At 43.6% G+C, this 22,514-nt stretch overlaps 2 protein-coding genes across 14 annotated transcripts in view; one reads left to right on the top strand and one right to left on the bottom strand.

The window, feature by feature from the left end:
- LOC6535875 (sodium/calcium exchanger 3) overlaps positions 1–20,287 on the bottom strand; it is a 38,674-nt gene extending 18,387 nt beyond the window's left edge. For 6 of the 13 annotated variants that reach the window (XM_039376741.2, XM_039376743.2, XM_039376730.1 and 3 more), the window contains exons 1-2: positions 19,332–20,146; positions 4,211–6,400 (exon numbers count right to left, since the gene is read on the bottom strand). In XM_039376741.2, the coding sequence (XP_039232675.1) occupies positions 4,211–6,066 (1,856 nt within the window). In that variant the 5' untranslated portion in view covers positions 6,067–6,400; positions 19,332–20,146. The other 7 variants (XM_039376731.1, XM_039376732.1, XM_039376742.1 and 4 more) reach the window with 7 other exon arrangements.
- LOC26535278 lies at positions 9,296–11,838 on the top strand. Its single transcript, XM_015189207.3, has 2 exons — positions 9,296–11,189; positions 11,258–11,838. The coding sequence occupies exons 1-2, from the start codon at positions 10,892–10,894 to the stop codon at positions 11,761–11,763; spliced, it is 804 nt and encodes a 267-aa protein (XP_015044693.2). The 5' UTR covers positions 9,296–10,891; the 3' UTR covers positions 11,764–11,838.
- Positions 20,288–22,514: the final 2,227 nt, after the last annotated feature.

Raw genomic sequence — 22,514 nt, 5'->3', positions numbered from 1 at the left:
GATGGTCCTGGAGAACGTTCATTCTGCCTATGGTGATGATTAAGTTAGCCAGACCCTGTTGCTCCCATTGATGTCATAATAATAACGATAACCACGAGGCAAATGAAAACAGGAGTAACAGAAGTAATCTAAATAAAGGGACCCGATGAAGCAGGGAATCTGGGACGAGCCCAGAAGGCTCAGCTCATGCTAACGACATCCAGATAAACATGAGATGCCCAGGCTACCCAAGAATCAGCGGCAATGGCAAAAACAACCAATTGACATTGGCCAGGACCTGCGGACGGACGACTTGCTGTCTGCTCCTTCCTTCGCAAATTTGTGCGCCGAGAGAGGAGGAGCAGAGATCCCGTCTAGCACAGAAACCCAGAAACCAAAGTAAATTGAATGGCAAATAAGAAACTTTGGCCCACTCACTTAGCCCGATCGAATAGTAGATACGCTTTTAGATACCCACAGCCATTTGGCTCGACAGGGAAAATTATGTAGGACGTGTTGGACTTATGTAGGACTTTTGCGTGTTGGCGGCGTGTTTAAAAGGGCACACATGCCCACTTGCTGTATTTGTTTCTGTTTGTAGAGCCAATTTCCTATAAGTAACTAGCAAAGTTATGCTTCTAATATAATTCTTATAATTGTAGGTACAAATTTTAACTTACGTTAGCTGCTGGGCTTAACTGATGTATCCAATTTTGCAATTTTCTGTATAAAACCAACATCATTCCTTTTAGGAATCACCCTAATATAGATATATCTTGTCTAGCGATATACCAACAAGGTATGAGCTCCGTGCGGATCGAGTTCCCAGGTTGGCAGTGGATGGACGAAGACAACCACTTGAAGGTAGACCCCGCTTTCTTGTCAGTCAGTTAGGCAGCGGGCTCGTTCCGGGAAATGCCCCGCCGGCCACAGGGAATGCTAGCAAAAGCCGCACAGGACGATGCTAGCTTGTAAGTTGGTTGGATTCCAGCTTCCACAATGGCATAAATTTCAATTTTAGATTATGTGTGCTTAATAAAATATTTTCTCTTAGCTCCGTTGCTTCTCGCATACTTTATGTTTGACTTTTATGTGCTCAAAGCCCACATTTGCGGTGCTTAACCAGGATTGTCTGCAACAACCTGGCCAAGTCGAGGGTGAACTGGATAACTTGAAGTCGCCCAAAAGAGAATCTTTAATGCGCCTCTGTTTTTCTCTGGGGAGCAGCATTTAGGCCATGTGGCAAGCCACCTAATTTGTGGCTAATTAACAAATGCCACGCACAGTAAAAGTTGTCTGCAAAAACCTGTCTGTTTTAACTAATGGAAACGCCGCTTCTTCCCGGGGGCCTTATCTTGAATGCGGCCCAGAAAAGAAGACTATGACTTTCGGCTTTTTTTTTAAATACTTGTTGCGCACTGCAAGAGTCGGTTATTTAAGGTCCTATAACTCAATCCAAGTGTGCCCACTTCGGAGCCCAGCAGATTATACAAATTTATGCAACAGTGTTGGCACTTTGTAGCCCAGCCCACCTACTTTTTCTCCATTTTTTCAGTTTCGTTGGGGAATTTAATGGCATTGCTGACTACGACGGCTGCTTCTGGTGCTCTTTTTGTTTTTTATGACGAGCGGCTCAACATAGCTGCTGCTGTTGCGCATTTCCGCTGCCTGAAAGCTGGCAAAAGTCTGGATACTATGGCTATATCAACATGTATATACGTATGTCTGCCGATGTGAGGTTCGCAGGGACTGAATTTGATTTTCATTAAATTAAGAGCAGGAAAAAACTAAAATTTATTGCAGCCACAGAGGCGCACGCATCGACTTCAAAGTAGATTTTCCAGCGATGTAATTTAGCTGCTCGAATGGTTTTGGGTAACTTAAAGGGAACCGCTCTTTAATAGCCAGTTAAAAATACATAAAAATCGCCTTAATTGTGGCAGCTAGTATATGGCAACTGCTCATTTAAGTGACAGGGGCAAAGAAGATGCCCCTGAGATCGTCATCGATGTGCAGGAGTTCAGCTGGCAGTCGGTCGGGATTGTTGGGGTTACTTGGCTGGCAAGTTGCCAGCGAAACTGGTAACATTAAAGCAAACATTATTACGAACGGCACCGCAAGGCATTCAACTTGAGTGGCTGTAAAAGCCACAAAAGGGCCGCAAGGATCGCCAGGACGTGCACTTGCTCAGAAAATTTATTCGGGCTCTGGCGACAATGAAGCGTTTTAGATGTTGGCAAATAATTGCGAATAAAGTGGAGCCCCAGCAATTGCATCCATCCAATCGGAAAACAAACATTAAAAAGCATTCCAACTGTCGTCGCAAATGGGAAAACGGCTTGAGCACTGACTAGCCAACTCCGGAGCAGTCTAACGAGCACTTTGGGAGCGTTTCACCGGGACACCAGGACACCAGAACACATCCTTGTACATCCTCGCACGTTGCACGTCATCGTTGTTGCCACTTAATTCCTGTAAGTTTTCCCCCGCTGACGTTCAACGTGCCTCGCCCCCTAATTGTCCGCCCGCTTTCGTTGCCACTTAATAATGCAAGACCCTCAAAAATTCATGTTGTGTCTGTGGCGACGTGTTCGAAACAATTTTACGCGAAACAGCCCTGGGGAGTGCAGAAAACCAGGACAGCCAGGGACAGCCATAAATGAGGCTTTGTGCAGCGGAGTCTAAGGAATAACATACAGACGACATTTGCCCCGGGGTAAGCGCTTCATATAATAAGCATTAGGTACAGACATTTGCAAATAATTATAAATTAGTTTTTGTTGGAAAGTGGAAAGTGTGAGTAGCTAAACAGCCGACGTCTTGCAGAGTATAAAACTTGTTTCAGAAGCCACAATAACATACAAGTTTCAAAATGTATTCATAAATATTTTTAAAGACACCTTTTTAGTGCATTAGACAAATATTTATGTTTGAAATACCGCTTCGATATTTATCATATATGCCAGGGTGAAAGGTTTATGCGTTAATTAAGCCAGTAAGTCATGATTGGTTCCCATTAAATTGAAGCCATGTCCCCAGATTTTTGGCCAGACTAATTTCCAGGATATGCTGGCCAATTTCTCGGGCCATAAATCATCTTAAAAAGCCACCCTCGACCTACATACGAGTATATGGGGATTTTGATGTGGATATGGCCATGTTGCGTGTTTCTTGTTGCCCGACATTTCGGACATGGCCATGAAAGCCGCAAAAACATATGCAAACGCAGTTAACTGACTGCGGCTGTCGTCTGCCAAATGTTTGTCAAAATGAATAAATTTTGCAAAATTAATTGCAGTTTTCTGGGCTTCGAGCCGGGTGTTAATGTCTGGAGGGGAAGTTTGGGTGTCTGGCGTTGTCACCCAGCACGCAGCCAGGACAATTGGGCCAGGGGCACACAGCAGGATACTCCCATGCACACACATTCACCGGATTATAATGGATTCACGGTGGGAGTTTGGGGTTGAGAGTTCCCAGGATACCAACTCCAACTCGCTCCTGGCCAATGGCAATGGCAATGCCATCATCTGCCAGCTGGTGCGGCAATGAAAAGCCCCAATTATTCCAACTTTAATCGACTCGCGGCGCACTGCCTCACGCACATCCCGCCGCCTGTCTATTCCCAGAGCGGAAATTGCGAGTTTGCCGAAATACTCCGCTGGGAGCTCGCATTGCGTGACATCGGGGGTCAGGATATACACGGCCGGAATCGAGGGGGGCGCAATCCGGGAATCGATGCATGCAAGTGTAGGCACAACTTAACCCGGAGTTTCCAGCGAAAACTAATGATATCTAGGTGGTTTAGCCTTATGTGGGTCAACCAAATAACAAAGGGGCGAGAAACTTTGGTTGTTTAGCCGCAACAGGATCATTTTTGCTGAGTGTTTAGTTCTGATTTTTAAATTGCTTATAACTGGCTTTAACTTGCCAAGTCCTTACGTAATATGCCTAATTTCATTCATCTGAGTTTAAGCAAATTATGATATTCAAAATCTCTTTAAAGATGCAATTCACTACCAATTTGGTAGTATTTTCGTAACTCACATATATGTTAAAAGGGGATCGTTTAAAAACTGCCTAGTTCAGTGGCAATTCAATAACTTCCATTCTATCGAAACTTCTAAAACTCTTCATTTAGCCAATTAAGTAGGGCAATGGCTTATGTAGAATTCAATTAGTTGATGCAGAAATATGCCAACTGGTTAATAGTTAATGAAACATTTGAACTCACTCGGATTCATTGTTTTCGAAGATGAGCTCGCCGCGGGCCCCCTCGTAGTCCTTGGATTCGGTGGCCGTGTCGTTCTCCGTCCAGTAGGGCACTATAACAGTGCCGCGGGCGCCGGAGTAGCGCATCACCTTCAGCTCGAACCGGCCGACGGACTCGGTGATCTCGAATACGGAGTCCGTGAAGGCAAAGATGCCCGCGTGGTCGTCGTCCAGGATCATGACGGTGGCGATCATCGGCACGGCGAGCTTTACGCCCTCGGAGGGATTAAAGAGACGGATGTAGAAGCACTCGTCCTCCTCAAATACGTCATCGTCGATCACCTCGATGCGGAAGCGCTGCTCATCGACGCCTGGCGGGAAGCTTAGCAATCCCTTCCGTCCGACGAAATCGGTTCCGGCGGAGGCGGTGCCGTCCTGCGTTTCGAACTCCACGCTGGCGTAGGTGGAGATGTCGCCTCGGCGCACCACGCGCACCTCGAACTCGCCGCAGTTCTCCATGACGGTGTAGTGACCCGGCTCGAAGTACATCCGGGTGCGATCGTCCGCCTCCTCGTCGTCGCCCGCATGCAGCTGGGCTTTGACCTCGGTGAGATCGCTGTGAGCGCGTTCCTGGATCTTGCGCATCAGGTTGCCGCTGCCGACCATCTTGCGGGTGGCCTGGATGCGGTAGAAGGCGCGTGACTTGCTGCTCCGCGCGAGCACTTGCTCCTGGGCCATCATCTCCAGCTGCTCGAGATCGGCGTCGGGGTACTTCTGGCGCAGCTCCGTCAGCAAACTGATGTACTCGCGACGGGCCTCGTCGAAGGCCTCGGCGTCGTTTCCGCGCGCGGATGTGACCATTGGGTGTTTGGGGCCCTTCTCCGCATCCATCTCCACCTGGTCGTGCTCGCCGGCTACCACGGTGCCGCGCTTGTTGACCCGGTAGTTCTTGTCCATGTATTTGTAGACCAGAAGACGCCGCTCGGCGATGTAGGCCCACAGCACGGTCAGCGGGAAGAATAGCAAGGTCACGATCGCCTCCCAGACCAGGATCACGCCGGGCGTGAACACGGATAGGATGAGCCACAGCCACACATAGGCGAAGACCGAGAAGAGGGCGGTAACGAAGAAGACCCGCAGATGCCGGATCCTCCGTACTTCACCCGCCGGAATCCAAATCATGCATACGGCGATAATCATAAACAGGTTGTATGCAGCAGATCCTACGATGGTGCCGGGTCCCAGGTCACCGCTCTCAAAGTCCTTCGCATATATCTCAATAACCGAGAGCAGGATCTCGGGGGCACTTGATCCGAGGGCCATTAGCGTTAGATTGGCCACCGTTTCGTTCCAGATGCGCACGTGCATCACCTGCTTGGTGTTGTTGGGTCCCTTGACCACCACAGCCCGTTCAATCGATGTGATGGCCTCTATGGCGGCCATGAAGCGATCCGCAATGATGGACACACCCACAAACAGGTATATCAGTAGAACAAAGTAGACAAAGCCGCGGACGAGGCGGTCACCCACCGAAATGTTGCGCTGCGGCATCCAGAGAGGTAGGACGAGACCTTCGTTGCATTCGCGCAGCTCCTCCACGTCCGGTGCATCCCCATGGATCTTAGTCATTTGTCTAGTCTCGTCCTCCATCTGGGAGGGCGCCCCCTCATCGCCCTCCTCGCCATGGGTGGCCTGTCTCAGCCGCCGGCTGAGGAAGTGCCCATCGTCCTGGCTGAGATTAGTGCTGCTGGAGGAGGTAACATTGAGGTACGCCCTCCGCGCGTCAGTCTCCTGGACTTTGAGCAGTGACTGGGCGGTGGCGTACACAAAGATCACGAATAGTGCGCAGGTGAATATCGACTTGAGGAGCAACTGCATGGCTGGTTACTGACTAGGATGGCTTCTTCTTATCCTGGAAGTGATTCGGGCACTCGCTGTCCCGTTGGCCTGTCTCTGGAAGCTTTGTTGCGTTCGATTTGGCTGTGATTTGTGCTGTTGCAGTCGCTAGTTGCTGCTGCTTGTTACTGTTGCTGTTGCTAGTTGCTGCTTCAGTTGCAATAAGTGTTGCTGATGGGAGTGCTGCTAGTTGCTAGTTGCAAGTTGCCAATGTCTTGGTGGCCCGGTGCTAATGATGGTAACTATGACGTGGGACCGCGAGAAGGCATTCTCGCAATGGCACGTTCAACACTCTGACGCAGTTGGGCCGCTGCACCTGAGGGAAAAGAGCGGAAGGGAAGGCATATATTAGTTAGTTGGTAGTTGACTGGCCGCCACTAACAGTGCGGTTCCTATTCTCGGACATTTATTTCGGGTGCCTTGCATCACGAGTGTGTCGCCGAGCGGAGCGCATTGCCACTGCGAAGGTTGCGAAAGCCCGCAAATAGTCGCTAGAACAGAAGAGCCCGCCCAGATCGCCAAGCGGGGTGTCTCATTGGGGTGGTGCAATAAATTGGGAAATCTTTAAAATACCCCTTAAAAAGCTCTACAAAAGAATAGTGCCTTCAGAAGCACTTCTACTAGTTCGCAAACAAAATCTGAAGGCATATGTATACAGCATCTGGAATGTACCAGGAAATAAAATGCTTTAATATTTTCTAAATATGTATATGTTGCATGGTAAATTAAATTACAGACTCACAATTAATTTACCATCAACAAATAATTGTTCTACAAGTTCAAGTTTTGGGAAATAGTACAACATGACTATAAGGTACTATGAATAAATTACAAGAAAAGTAAAATAAATTTTAGAGCGCTGTTAACAAATTTAATACCACATTCTCCAACAGAAAAGTGCACAAGTTTACAAAATTTCTCGTACTCACGAAACAATCTTCCAAAGTGATGGAAACTAAAATTAATTAGAGTCCGTATTTTTGGTGGAGGCGGGTGCAGCTTTTCTTTGAGCCTTGCCAGACATTCTCTATTCAGCTGTTTTGTGTATTTACACGAAAACGAAATTAAATGCGTAAATAGACAGCATAAAACATAAACAAAAGTGTAGCTATAAAATCGGCCAGAGCAGACGCAAACTAAATGCAAACAAAGTTCATTTTCCGAGGAACTGAAAAACAGACCGAGATGAATTTCAGCTGCAGAAAGCTTGTTGCAGATTGAATTGTAAGCCGAAAGAGAGCGCAAAATGCCGAGAAATGGGGCTGGCCAAGATCGATATTCTATATGCACATATGTTTGCACATATTTCGCCAATGTCAATACCAGGAACCAGAAACAGACACAGAAACCAGCGCATTAACGTTTGGATGGCAATAAAAAGCAAACAAGTGACTAACTGACAAGACAGACCAAAGAAAAAGGCGGAAATGCGAATACGAATGAAATGCACACTGGCAGATAAAAACTGTTGACAGTTCCCCCCAAAAGGGGGAAACAAAGTTTTATAACATCGAATATCACGCAGTCAAACATCTCCATGTTTGCAACGTGCTCTTTAATATTGGTTATGGATTCATTTACCTATAGAAACTGAATGGGTTCTTTCAGTAATATTAAAAAGGAAAGATTAATGCTAACCTTGAATTTATACCTATTTATACTTATGAAACTCTTATGTGTGTACGGCCTGTTTACAAAAAACATGAGTTCCCCTTTAGAGGGGATACTTCTAACTCTACAACCCTTTATCTGGAGTTCGCCCGGCTAGCACTTGCAGTGAAAGTTCTGGTGTATTTATAGCTCAAGTATTTCTTTATTTAATATGCACATTTGGATCACACACCCATTCGGATGGCAGAACACTTTGTCGCTGGCTTCGAAATCCAATAAATCAATATGCCCCACCGTTTCTGGCGCAGGGGCTAAGATAATCATCAGCGCTTGCATTAATTTAGCAATTACAACAAGAGCCGACAGCAGCAGCATTCGATATAGATAGATAGACAAAGAGCGGGACAGACTGATGGCGTGCGAGGGAGACGGAGAGCAGCTGGGAATATGGAGAAAGCGGACATAGTAAATGAGGATGAGACAATGGGGATGAGACGCCCCAGGGAGCACGGAACATATGCTGGGCAGGCGCTCTACATGCCCCGCTCCCCGTCTTATTCCATTTTATTCCGGCGGTAAATTGCATTTGGCCATTATTGGAAAACTGTTGCACGTCGGGTGAAGAGATTGCAAATTAATTAAAAACTTTGCTCCCGGGCCAAAAGCGCTTGCTTACATATCCCCGCTTACCAAACGGATCGAACCGCGATCTTTCACGCAGCCTTTATGCTCGTTAAAGGCCGAAACACTAAAATTAACGTGGATTTTTAAATTTAGCGCAAACAAAAAATAATATAATCGTCTGGCGATCGAACGCGCCGCGTTTTGCCAAGGACTGCGACTGAGAATGCGACTGAGCGAATATGAAAGAGTATGAACGTGGGAATGCGAATAGAAATACACGCAGAAAAACAAAAAGGGGATCGCTGTGCTCACGGGCCGCGACCATAAGATACCCTTTAATTAAAAGAAGTGGGGAAGTGTGAGGTACTTAAGATCTAGTTCCCGAGATCTTGATGTTCATACGGACGGATAGAGGGGCATACATACATACATATATGGCTGATGAACTAGACTAGAGATCCTGAAAGGATAAACGCTTTTATCATAGGGGTAACTATTTGCTCTTCAATTTCAAACACTTGATATCCAATCATTTATATTGTTTTAATTTTCGAAAATAGACGTGGCAACGTCTATTCGTCGGTTTTTTCTCAGTGTGGAAATGAGAATGGGCAAACTGAGCGGGTTAAACGGAGGGGCATTTTGTTTACGTTGCGTTGGCGCTGTACCGTTGTATACATATATATATTTACATGCAAACATACATACGTTTTTCGACGGATTCGAGTGGATCCAATTTTTCGGTGTGCCACCAAGTTCAAGGAACAGTCCCGCTTGAGATCGTCTAGTAAATCAAACACAAAATCTAATTGACTGTTAATTAATTCCCGGTACAGATGTTTTCATGTAGAGACCGCCAAGTTCAGTCGTTCGTCAGCTGGCACAGATTTGGGATTCCATTTTTTCGCGACTCGCAATCGCATTTGGCAGCCCAGGCACGACTAAATCCACCGCCAGAATCCCCATATTACCACCTGTCTGTCTGCCCCCTGCTTTTCCCTCATCTGTCGGTATATCTCTGCCATGCTCATTTTCTCTGTGTCCCCCGGTTCATAATTATTTGGTGGGCACGGGCACGGACTTGCTTTTGTTCTCTGCTCGGCTCTTTTCGCTTTCCCCATCCACCTACATGCGTTGGAAAATCGGGCGAACTCAGACACGAAAATGTGGCAAAAAACAGAAACGGGAGCTATCGCCACAGCTGTAGCGTTGAAATGTGATTGATAATAACTAAATGGGAAAGGAGATTTCTTCAAAGAGCATATAAGTGTATTTTTAATTATTGTGGAAATAAATTTCCGCAGCTTTACTGCTCAATGCCCCAACCCTCTCCTAATGTACTATTTACCCTCTGGAATAGAACCCCATTTTGCAATTACTGACACAGATAAAAAAGTCGATCTTATCTAATGCTCCGAATAGAGAAGTACATAAATTCTACTAATAAATCTCATTTAATGTGGCTCTGTAGTTAATCCAAATTTAAACAGCCTTCAACAAATGAATGACTGTTTAGTATCTAAATGGTCATATAACCTTATGCGTGTGATGATTCCCCCTTTTAATATTAAACCTCGCTTGCGTTGCAAGCTCTCTATCATTTGATTTCCCCCACCTTTCACTCGCTGCCCTATAATTTTGATTTGTTATTTGCTCATGGGTTTGTTGTTATTGTCTGTGATATTCAGCTTAGTCTTACAAAATGCAGGCAATCATTCGGTAGCCATGCAAATATTGTGCTAATTTTGTTGGCCGAGTGGCTCTTCATTTCAAAAGCACTTTCCCCGCGAACAAAAGACGATGCGATGGTAGAGAGCCAATAGCAATATGCCGGGCAGATATGTGAGGATTACAGAAAATCATGAGGATAGACTATACATATATGCTAGGTGGCCACACATCATTCATTCGCATTTTTCCGTCTCCCATCTAATCGTCTTTCCGTGTGATTTTTTTTATATTCCCACATAGCGTCATGAATGTACGTATACGACCAAAATACTAGCACACCAGGTGAAGTTTTTCGGTACGAATTTAAACAAATAGTATTTTGAATTGTATGCCTGTGCGATGAGTTTTGGTTTCTTTTCCCAACACAATCTTATCTAAAAACTACGGAATATGCCTTTCGGTACTAGTTTAAACAAGTTTCTGCTTAAATTCTGAATTCTATGTTTTTGTACTGGTAAAGTGTCATTCAACTTAGATTGTTAAAGTAACGATTAAGTTGGCAGTTTGGAGGTTTCTTCCCCCAATATTGACAAAAAAGAAAACGTCTTCATTCGTCACTTGAACCTCGAAACATATTCACGCACATAATCAGTGCTCCGAAAGCTTGGAGATTTATAATTCTTATTTAATTCGGTTGAAATTTATCGCATTTATTTGCTGTATAACTTCGAGCAAGGCGTTGGTGGTCGGTGATAGTTGTTTAATATTATTGTGCTACAAATTATTTAAGTTTTGGAGTGTCGCGTACAGTTATCTCTTCCACTTATTGTGCACCCAACCAGACTGGTGGTATTAGTCATTGGTTTGCTTGCTTTGTACACTTGCCTACATAGCTTTGGAAATGTTGATTTGCTGTATTGAAGGCTGCGAACTAAACAATTCGATTTCCAATGACGAGCATGTGAGGTGCTGGTTGTGTGACGAATATGCCCATGCTAAGTGCGCGGGCATAACTGACAGTGTAGTGGAAATGATTGAAGAAAGAAGTGGACTCAAGTGGACCTGTGAAAACTGCAGAGTGATCAAATCTCAGATGGGAAGATTTATGAAGCAAACGCGTACGGAAATTACCGAACTCTTTAAGGAAATTAGAGCCGTGCATGACAAGTTGGCGAAGCTGGAATCGCATCTTACATCTCGTAAGCCTCAAAACTTAACCCTCCCATTATTCAATCTTCTTAATTTATCTTTTATTATTACTTAATAGTAGACCCTCAACTGCCAGCTAAGGACGGTGCCTTAAGCTCTAACCCCTGTAAAATCCCACCACCCACTTTCGCGGATACTAATGACGATAAAGAAGTAGAAGATTACAAGTCATCTAATTTTATACACAATGCTACGGGTATGCACCTAGTGAAAATATGGCATCATAATGCGGCTCCAGTGGTACTACCGCTACAACCCAATCCGGATATTCTTAAAGCTGTTCCTCCAATGAAGGCTGTGTTCGTATCTAGGCTTATAACTTCAACTACTGAAGATGCCCTTAAGCACTACATTATTGCCAAACTCTTTTATCCGAATCCCGATGACATCATCGTCAGAAAAATATATAATAAGCAAAGACGAAAAATTGCATCGTTTAAAGTGATGGCGCCCGATTCCATATATTACATGATTTTAAATCCGGGATTTTGGCCTGAACATATCATTGTGCACGAGTTTGTCAAAAAGAGCTTTCTTCAAACCAATGTAGAATTTACCGATTAAAGTTAACTCTTTGATATATTGTTTTAACTAGAGATCTTAATTAATAGAAATAAATTAGCATTATTTACCATAATATCAATTGAATTTAGTGATTTTTAGCTTAGTAACACTATTTCTGAACACGTCTTTAGCTTGGGAGCTGAATTCTACCAAAATTTGGGCATGGGTTTAGCGCAACACAGATATAGAAACACAACTTGATATCGCTGCAGTATAAGAATTCGCTTCAGAGAAGTTTCACTTTTATGGTTTCACAATAGAATTTTTAAACACGAAAAGTTTGAAATTTAGAATGCTACTCTTTTTGACTGCCACTTTAAATAGTCTTAGACATCTCATTTTCGCCTTAAATAATAAAAGCGAAATGCTGTGGGATTTTACGCCAGGGATACTTACTCCGGGATGGGATTGACTCTATACTCTGTGCTGGCGGAGATGCGGATGATGGAAGTGAGACTTGACTTGGAAGTGGGACTTGACAGGAAACCGAACGCTGAAGTCTCAAGAGTGGATGATGTACTAGATAGCCCTGCCGTTTGTCTCAGGCGTGACAATGCATAGTTTCTCCCGCCCGTCGGGTGGGTTCGCTTCCTGGCAAGCAACTGGGCCGCCGTACTGCCGCTCAGCCAGGTGCGCAGTACTAGTGAGATAACGGGATGCGTGGGTTGCTGGCCGTCGAGTGATGGGGGTGGAACGCACTTACCTGTGGATACGGTTTCGGTACTTTCGGTGTTTGACTCTTGGGTAAATCGTTAGCTCTGTTTCGAATTTGATTTTCGTGAAGTATAAATCAGAGCATTCGCGTGTCGTCTAATCAAATCGCCACTTTGGCAGCCGCCGCTATCAACTGGCCCCGTTTCTATCCCCGGAGATCGTGTAGATGTATATGTGCACATATATGACGCACGGAGCGGCCTTAGATACTGAGACTCGATAGGGAGATATATAATGGAGGGTCCCGAACCACTGGCGATAAGTAGGGGCAATTACGTTTGTGCGACCATTCCTGATAGCCACTCAAGATCTTGATATTCTCGCTTTCTGGTTCGCGGTGTTATGCGATCCGGTAATATTGAGCACTGCCTAATAGCAACTATTGCGTCATTGTCTTAATGATGCAAACTCAAAATATGCTTATGCCTTAGATTAGGTTTGCGATTAAACAGAAAGTAACTGAGTTAAATAGTTGGCAAAAGCCAAAAGTTCCCACAATAGGTAAACGCACAAGTCACTGGGGAAAAACACCTGACACTTTCACCGAGAATTAAAGTCTTTTCGTGAAATCTCAAATCAGGCGAAATCTACCTAACTGAGTGAATGTTTTTGCACACTTTACCTAATTCATAAATCGCTTTCCACAAGAAACCCCCCTGAGTGCCGGTGATTTCATTGCCAAGCAGATAAGGTTTGACATAGTTTGTGATGTCCTTTGTGGGGGCTTTGTTTCAGGCTCTAGATTTGTCAGGCTTCCGTGACAAAGGTATTTAGATTCGTTATGCTAACAAGAGAATGTCTGCTAGGTTTCGGTGTTCAGAGCTCACTGTTCACTGTTACATGTTCGAGTCCTGGGACGTAAAATGACATGTTTAATACGGGACCGATTGGGAACAGTTGGCGATGTCAGCATATTTTAGCCCGTAAACCCCCCGGTTATTGGCGACATTTTGATATTGTCCTTGTTGCTGTAGCTGCGACGTTATTACAACAAGTTTGATGACGGTCGTTATGCGAATCGTCGATTTGAAATGCCTTCTTGTCACAGAACTTGTGTGTGGAGTGTGGTATGGTATGTGTGAGAGGGTCCTTATCTGCTGCAGATGTGTGAGTGAGTGGATGTCCGGGTTGCAGATGTGTATCATTGTGTGTTGACAGTCCAACGGCCACGCCCCACCGCCCTCCATTTTCACGCCTGTTGTGTGTTGTCAGAGCGTAAACTGTTTATTATTTAACAATATCCCTTTTTTATTCCTCTTGCTGCAAGGATGTGTGCGGGTGTATGAGTTTCGAGCATTCTTATTTATTTATAACTGTCTATCACACATTTACAAAGTTACGCACACAAATCCGAGCACAAAGCTCTCGGCTAAGATTTAAATAGTCGGGCGCTTAGCGAATGTCTCAGCACTTTGGAAAAATACGGAGATATAATTTCTATAAAAGTAGTCCATGACACCGTTTAATTACACATTAAACTTACAGCTTTTATCCTTTTCAATGGAATTGCTTCGAAACTTTTTGATATTTGATTATTAATTACATATGTATATGGGCAATTTGTATCGAAGAACGAATCCTTTCAAAACGCAAGACGATGTATAATCTAACATTCAAGATATACATCATTTAATTTTACCTCTGTATATCCTTATATCTTTCCCTGAGTGTCTGAACAAAAGTGCTTGGGCGTGTGTTTGCCACTTGACTGCGAAACGGACGCAACAAGGCGCCAATTCTCGAATCAGCGGAAACAGGCTTTTAGGCTGCGTGCCTGAAAGTAGGCTACACATTCCTATCTCGTGGCTCGGCTTTGTGTGTGTGCGTCTAGGGTGAGGCGGATAGATTCCTCCTGGTCTGTCAATTATGCACTTCCATATCTGCCTAGAAGGACTCACATCACTGGTCAATGGCAATCAGGCAGCGCAATCAAGGCCAGCAACGCATATCAAAGCATCGCGCGCTGGCATTGACATTGATTTGATTTCAAATCACATCAACCTTAAATGTCAGGATGCCACCGAGGATGGGGATGCCATTTGCCATTTGTATTGCACTATGGTAGTGGTACAAACGTTTATCTGCACTAGAAATACACGCAGAAAAGGTCATTAGAGGATTTCCTCCTCTCTCCTCTTCTGGAGGAAACAACTCGAGGACGTTGGTACACACATTAGTCACGTCTTGCTCAGAGTAATAGTATTTTCTTATAGGGAGCAACCATGAAGTCATCTGGCTGAATGTTAATGCCAGTTGTCTTCCACAATAGCAAGTCCCTGACAAAAACTTGATCATAAATTATAATTAACAATTCTCTAAAAACAAGCCCCATTAAGTGGGAAGATATATGTACGAGTATGGAATACACAAGTATACTGCTTACACTACTTTCCATGGTTTCTAAAGTTTTCTTTACTGCTTGTCAAGCTTAAAATAGTACTCCGTGCGATAAGCTCACTTTCAATGAATAATCGCGGTGTTCGGTGGCAGTGTCAAATAGTCTAGTTTTCGGGCAGGTTATTATCACTTGCTGGCCATGATTTACGGACTGCAGGGAAAGCAGATGGAGTTGGGAAGTGGAAAATGGGGAAAGCAGCTGCGTGCGGTATAAACATATGCGTGTGTATGTCGCACTGCTCCTATTGATTTTCCAACCCCAAACCAGTTTTCACTCGAATGCGGAGGAATCGAGGCCCTGACATGCCAAAGTTGGTTTAGATAGCGTTGTTAAAGTTGTTCGCCATTGCCATATCAAGTGGGTGGGTGGTTAGCCCAAGCTATTTGCTACCCAACTTTTGCTTCCGCAGGGGTTGTCCCCACCAACACCCCCACCACCACCCAGCTTTTGGAAAAACTTTAACTGAAACAAGAATGCCAGTTGTGTTTGCTAAAGAGTTGCGACTGGACCCGACAATTTACCGTGTGTCAGCAGCAGGTTCGTCAGTTCCACGAAGATGATGATACCTGATGGATGGCTTACTAGTTGACCAGGTGTTTCCTCGGGCGGGAAAAAGTAGCCACCAGTCAGTGCATCAATCAATCTTTGAATGTTTGAAAATGCTGACGCAGATAGCTTGATTAAGTCGTGGCAATCAGCAGAGCAAACATTGGGCCAAGTGATTTTAGTTCTTCGTTTTTTTTGTTTACCCCAATGATTCAATGCTGATTTGCGGGACAGACCGTTGATCCTCATAGCCGATTAGCACTATACAGTCATCCCATTGTCATATAATTTGTGTGCTTGCTTGGGCATGAAAAAGCCAACGATGGTGCTGGCTGCCTTTAAATCCCTGGAAAAAGTCGCATTATCCCATCGCCATCATCGACCGTTATCATCTTAATAATCGTGTGGCAAACTTTCCGGCCGGAGCAACAGTTTCGGCCCACAAACAAATTGTTATGCATCGACCTCGGAAATCCATTAGGATGCCGACAAACAGAGCCAAAATGGCGCACCCTAGCTTACTACGTACATATATGCCATAAGGGGCAAAATCAATTTGATAAACAAGCACACTTCTTCATAAATTCAACATAAATAGTTTATACTTCCTGGAATGCCGGAAAGGCTAGTTCCACTTTTAAAACCCACTTTAAAACAGGCTTAAATATTTAATGCATTGATCTCTGGCTGTAGTTTATATGATCAATAAGCATAATTCATTTTAAAAATATGTTCTTAACACAAAATTCACAAAATATATTTTTCTAGTGTGGCTGTCTAGTTTTGGCCCAATTGTAATAGAGTGAGAGGGCAGAGCGATGCAGAGAGATGGGTGAGACGGCAAGATACGGACCTTAATGAATGGGGAAAATTCAAATGGAAATTAAGTTCGAACGAGGGCAGATGAAGATTCCTCTGGCGTGACTGATATCTGACATGTATCGTTGTGGAGCAAGGCCCCCATCACTTTTAAATTATTTACCTTAACACACCTGATTATGCCCTTTGATGGCTGGGCCCTCGATGAATATTTCAAACAAGCGTCACATCGACCTAATTGAAACCAGAATGCGAGCTCCAGTTAATGTGACAAGAATTTAGTGCTACCCATGTGAAGAGTTAATTGAAAGCGTTTCAATTTCATTTCTTGGCAATTTATTTCGACAACCGAATCCACACACACATGTAGATATTTCTGTGTCTGTTGAGCGGAAAATTATCATATCCTTGGCCTTTGTTCGCGCAGTCAATGGAACTCGACCATTTGAATGGGCGGAGAAAAGCTAAATGAAAGGTTTTCTCTTTGGTTTCCGTGCTGACACAATGCCGACATTTCGATGTCTACTTGTGTAAGTGTGTGTTTTAACATTGCTGTCTGTATGTGTGTGACTGAGTGTGTGCGAACTTAGGTGCGTGACAACGGTAATTTAGATATCCCAATATCCTGTTCTTTTCGCGCGTCTTTTGTTTCGCCACAAAAGCTGACTTAAGACTCGCCTGTCAGCGCCGTGTCCGCCATTTTGTGATTCTGTCTCCATTTTTCCGTCTCTTTTTCAGAGTTTTTCCTTTATTTTTGGCCTCGCCTTTCCCTCATTCCCTTTGATTTTTGTCGTCTTTATGGAATTTTTATCTCTTTTAATTTATACATATTCTCCGGCTCCGCCGTCATTGCCATCACAATTTAATTGCCGGCCCCGGGAAACTGAGCAATCGTGTATTTTGCGTTTTCTTTCCTTCAAAGAACTCTGCTTGCTTTTTTGGTCGACTTGAATGGCTTAGAAGTAAGTCCTGTTTCAGTATTTCTCTACGTTCTTTATGGCTCGCTGGCCTTAATCAAATTGTCTGCAGATCTGCCAATTTCGACGGATTACTGGGCGTATGCGCAATTTGATGCCCACATGCACGGTAAATCTAGCAAGAAAATGTGCAAGGCGAAGCTGGATGCGTTTTTTTATTTATGGCCCGTAGCTAGAGATTTGTTTCTGTCAGACGAATGTATGTTTAACTCTGCTGCAGCGGAATCCTGCATAAACTCTACACTTGAAAGTGTGCTTTTTGAGGCTTTTTTTTCAGGAAGCACGGCAGCTGCTAAAGATGTTGATTCTGCGCCATTGTGCGAAATGTTGGCTTCTAGTTGCCGTGGCCACTGCAACTGTAACTTTATTTCACCATTGTTGTTCAATTGGGTGAGGGGCTGGAACTTTCTGCTGGTTCCATGAATCAAACATGACCGAATCTTGTTATTTGCAGTTTTCTTCCTCGAGTTTCTTTTGTGTAACACATGTGCGCGGTTTTTTTTTTTTTGTTAGTTAGAAAAGTTGCTCGCTTCTCACACGAAAAACCGAAAAAATAGGATTTCTGCCACTGTTTGCGGCTGCTACGTATGCATGGCGTAAGCCTTTGAGTGCTTGCCACTTTTCTCTAAGCCTTTAAAGCGCTGAATTTTCATCTGAGAGTTTTGCTGCGGGCTGGCTGTGTGGTTTGTTGCTTTTAATTGATGGAGCCATAAATTAAATGAATTTCCCAAAAGCTTGTTTCATTTGGATTTTCTGCATTTCGCTAAATATGCTGCATACTAAATTTTAAATTGCTCGATGTATTCCTCTTATCAGAGTCAGAAAATCGAGCATTTCGAGTGCTTCGAGTCATGCTGATGCTTTGGCACTGGATTGATTAGCTAGTTAATTGCTGCCATTCAGATTGATTAGATATAAAGACCAAACTGAGTTTTATTGACACTTCTGGCCAATTGACAAATACTTATGGGGCCAACTTCCTCTATTCATTGGTCAGTGAAAAGCAGCCCCATAACCGAGTGAATGAATAAATGGCTATTTATTTGTTCAAAGGAAAAAGTGAACCCTAACTGAAATGGTAAGCAAATGTAAGGCAAGTGAAGCGAATAGCTTGCATGATATTGACAAAGGAAAATGCTTTTACCCACCGCTAAAGAACTCAAGGGGTTTGACGACTTGGGCAGGAGGTACGAGTGCTCCGTTTTCTAATTGTTGTCTCCGTGTTGATTGTTTTCCTTGCCTATTTTATATGGATACCCTATAAGATGGCATGATACTCTAAGCTGTGCCTACAGTTTAAACAAACTGTGTTTATAAAATTAAACAAATTGTATTTATACGAGACAGTGAAATATAATTCATATAACTTTTAACCCACAAATGCTTTGTCCGAAATCTTAAGCTTATATTTTTTTGCAAATGTCCTTACTGTCTGCCTGTCGTCCATCCGTATTAACGTCAAGATCAGTTCCCGAGATAAGAGCTAAAAAGTTATGTTTAAGAATGCCAATTCTAAAATACTTCGTGCAAGTTTGTTTCAGGCGTTTGTCACCCCTACTCTAACGCCCCCAAGCCTCCCGAATCTGTATCGCCCCACTTTGGAAAAATGCTTTAATATTTTCCATATTGAATATATGGACTATACCTTTCTTTCTCGTTAAAACGTTCTTTCTTGGGCACAAAGGGAATTTAAAATTCGGACTTATGCCGATGTCAACTGGACTCCCCATTTGCTTTTCTTTTCTTCTGCGGTGCTGCTCGTCTCTTGAGTCTTGCAAAAGACTCAATTAGGCGTTAGACAAAGACGGTGGACAAAGCCATATGCTGCTCGGCCCAGAAGTTGTCGCTAATTCGCAGACAAAGGGCGAACGAGGGGCCAGAGGGCTTAATCGATAGCGAAACGAAAATGGGAAAACAAACTGACAATTGTCACGGACTGTCCCCGTCCGTTGTCAAGGTAAGACCGCGGTCGACCGCCCGCACTGTTCATACTCACACACACGGGGCGTATGCGTAATGTCTAATCCATACCGCACGGTACTTCACATGGGGCGTATGAGTGATTAAGTCGTGCTTGGGTATAACGGCTAAAACGTCTAAAACGAATACATTACCGGCAATCGGAGATGGAGGCGCCAGTGTGGCGAACTGCAGGATCCGCTGCCGATGCTGCTGACACAATTTTCGCCGCTGCAGAGCTGCAGCTGCAGAATGGCCGCACACAGATGCACCAGATACAGATACACAGATGCACGAAGCTGACGCCGAATTTGCGAATTTCGAGCTTGACACGAACACCCGGGGGCTGTTGAACCGCACCGCTCTGAACTCTTTTGGCCAGTTTTGCTGGTCTATGCCGTTTTGGTGCACATCCTCTTCTTTTCTTACAGTTTCCTTTCCAGTTGCATTTTTTGCAGATGCTGCTGCAGTTCGCGTTGCCAAAAGTGAAAAGAGGCGCCCGGCACCGCTTTCGGTGGTCAACGGTCAATGGTCAGAAACCAGGTTCAAAAGTCGGCGACCGCAGGCGCAGGTCCTGTGTGTGTGTTTGTGTGTACGAACGGGTGTGTGTGTGTGCCGCACAACTTTCCCAAAAGTATGCAAAGATATTTAGCCTAGTTTCGATTCTCCAACAGCATCACTGTGGGTTTTTAGCTGCACTTTCTAGGCATTTTCCTTCATGTAATTTTACGCTTAAATTAATTTTGAAATTTATGGAAGCTTTTAACACTGTTTTTGTTTTTATTGTTGACTGAAGCACAACTCACACATCAACAAATACATATATTTGTGTATATGTGTATCTGTGTATGTTTTGCTGTGTAGTAAAAATAGTAAAACGCTCGGCACTTAAAATAGGAGAAGCGCAGCGAAAAAACCGTTTGCCGCTGTTCTCTTTTATTGTTGTTGTTATTGTTTTGGTTAACTCGTTCGTTGTTGTTGTATTTACCGCTGCTGCGTGTGGATATCACGGAGAAAACGTTACACGCTCATACGCCGGATAATGAAAGACTAACCTGCGAGCCAGTAACCGACTGCCACATTGGCCGACTGCCTCTTTAGAAGTGCCGAATGTCGCGACACGAAGGGCACCCGACGTTCACACGAAAAGTAGTGTGGGCGAGGGAGGGCGGGGGAAAGTGGGAGAGATAAGGAAGAAAGTGCACAGGATAAGGATAAGGAACGGCGATAACAACTGCGCCGCTCTCTCTCGCTGACGCTCTCCGATGTTTCCCATTTTCCTCTCGTTGCAGTGGCGCATTTCGCAGGGGGGTAAAGGTTGGGGAGGGTGGTGTGGCAGTACTGCGAGTTAGTATAGCCCACTCCCCCACCCCTACCTCCCGCTGTCTTAGACAAGCAAGCGCGTAAGTTTTTGACGCCCCTGTTAAGTCGGTTGGTAAAAGTTGCTGCCGAGTGTACCTGTACTCTATGCTTGGAAAACAGTCTATTAACCACAAGCACCGTTTCGGAAAGTGCTTACTCTCAGATAGATATTAGGGTGCAAAGTCATAAGGTCATATTTATATACATTTTCAACAACCAGTTAAAAGTTTATGTGGCACAATATTTAATTTTTTGTAGTAATATCGTTTTTAAATTCGTAAGCTTAATCAATTATTTACGTTTAGAAGTACAGTATTGAATTTCTTAAATTATTAATATTTATTATTTTTTTATCCGATGTCTAAATTCCACAAACTTATCTTTTAACTTAATTTCTAACTTAAATCGGTTAAAAATGTAATGACCGTATTGAAGTCAACTTTTAAAAATAACATAATTGTTAGGTGATTTACCGAATAAACGGCTTTCCCTGTATAATTATACCCGTTACTCATGGAGTGAAAGGGTATGCTAGTCTCGTTGAAAAGTATTTACATATATATTTTTGATCAGGAGCAATATCCGAGACCGTCTATCGTCCGTATAAACGCCAGGATCTCAAGAATGCTTAAAGCTGGAAAAACGTTTTTCCGCGCCCACTCTAACACCCACAAACCCCCAAAAACTATCTCGCCCACAATATTGAAATGGTTATCATTTTTTGTTTTTTCCAATTTCTATCAATATGCCAGAAAATTGTTAAAATGTTTCATTTTCAACTAATGGAAGTAAGGGATATCTTATAGTCGGGGAACTCGATAATAGCGTTCTCTCTTGATGTGAGTTAGTTGATTACGCCATTTTTGCTAGACTCTCTATTCAGCATCCCGCCTTTAAAATGTATCAAGCAGGGTTCGTAATTATGCATTCCTAATTTTTTAATAACATGCAACTGAAACTAATAATCCTCAGTTCAATCAAAACTTAATTATAGTTATGACACCAAAATAGTTTTATAATAAATCGATTTACCTATTTAACACAATTATTTTAAATACTTCACTTGTAATAGAAACTCATAATGGCAACATTAATTCTCTTACTGTCACAAAAACATTTAAAGCTATTAGTTAAGAGTAATTGCTTTAAGCTTACCGCAATAAAATAAAGCTAAATTAAGAACTTAAGCCAAACAAATTTAGGAACAAGCTATATTTTACAGTATTGCTCGGAAAGTATTCCATAGCTTCCAAACAATCGTAGCGCATCGCCATGCCTTCTAAGGCGGAATTTCTTACGAATGTTCTTTCGGCTATGGCGACTGCGTTTGAATTTGGGGACCTGGATGGCTCGGCGGTTCGGCGGCTGACGGGCCCAGAACTGCGAACTGAATGGCGAGCTAGGCGAGGCGTCGTAAAAATAAATAAGCAAAACGGAAATTAATAAAACCCAAATGTTGCCGCTGTCGCAGCGACCTCCCCATGTTGCCCCTGAGAGACCAGCCGCGACAACAGCTTTAGCCTGATGGCCATAAAGACGCAGCAAGGGAAACAACAGCAGTGAAAGCTGCAGAAGTAGCGAAAGAGAAGCAAACGCTGCACGCCATTGCTGTAAGTACAGCACATCTGTGCCATTGTGTGTGCTCACAACCTTTTCCTGCCTTTGTATTTGGAGTCCATTTTTTCGTCCGCTTTCCTGTTAGCTTTCTTTACAGATTCTAACGCATTCTGCAGGGGTGAACACGGGGCGTATGAGCAATATATTTATGTTTATAGCCTCGTTGCCAGTTCGCGTGTAGGCATAAAACTGTCGCGATTTTTCTTTCGAATGTGTATGATTATTTGGAACGATAACTCAATTCAATGAATGAATAATGGCAATCATAAGATCATGACATGGTTACGAATTTAAATAGCAGTTTACAAATTTAAACACCTTTTGTTAACTTTTTTTCTGTGAATTTGCAATCAACTTAA

This window comes from Drosophila yakuba, chromosome 3R (genome assembly GCF_016746365.2).
Source record: "Drosophila yakuba strain Tai18E2 chromosome 3R, Prin_Dyak_Tai18E2_2.1, whole genome shotgun sequence".
NCBI lineage: Eukaryota > Metazoa > Arthropoda > Insecta > Diptera > Drosophilidae > Drosophila > Drosophila yakuba.
The sequence above is the reverse complement of the archived record's forward strand: the minus strand, read 5'-3'. Positions and strand labels throughout refer to the sequence as shown.

Coding starts and splice junctions, on each gene's coding strand:
- LOC26535278 (XM_015189207.3), top strand. CDS start 10,892: ATGTTGATTTGCTGTATTGAAGGCTGCGAACTAAACAATTCGATTTCC. Junction 11,190..11,257: donor GGAATCGCATCTTACATCTC/GTAAGCCTCAAA, acceptor ATTACTTAATAG/TAGACCCTCAACTGCCAGCT.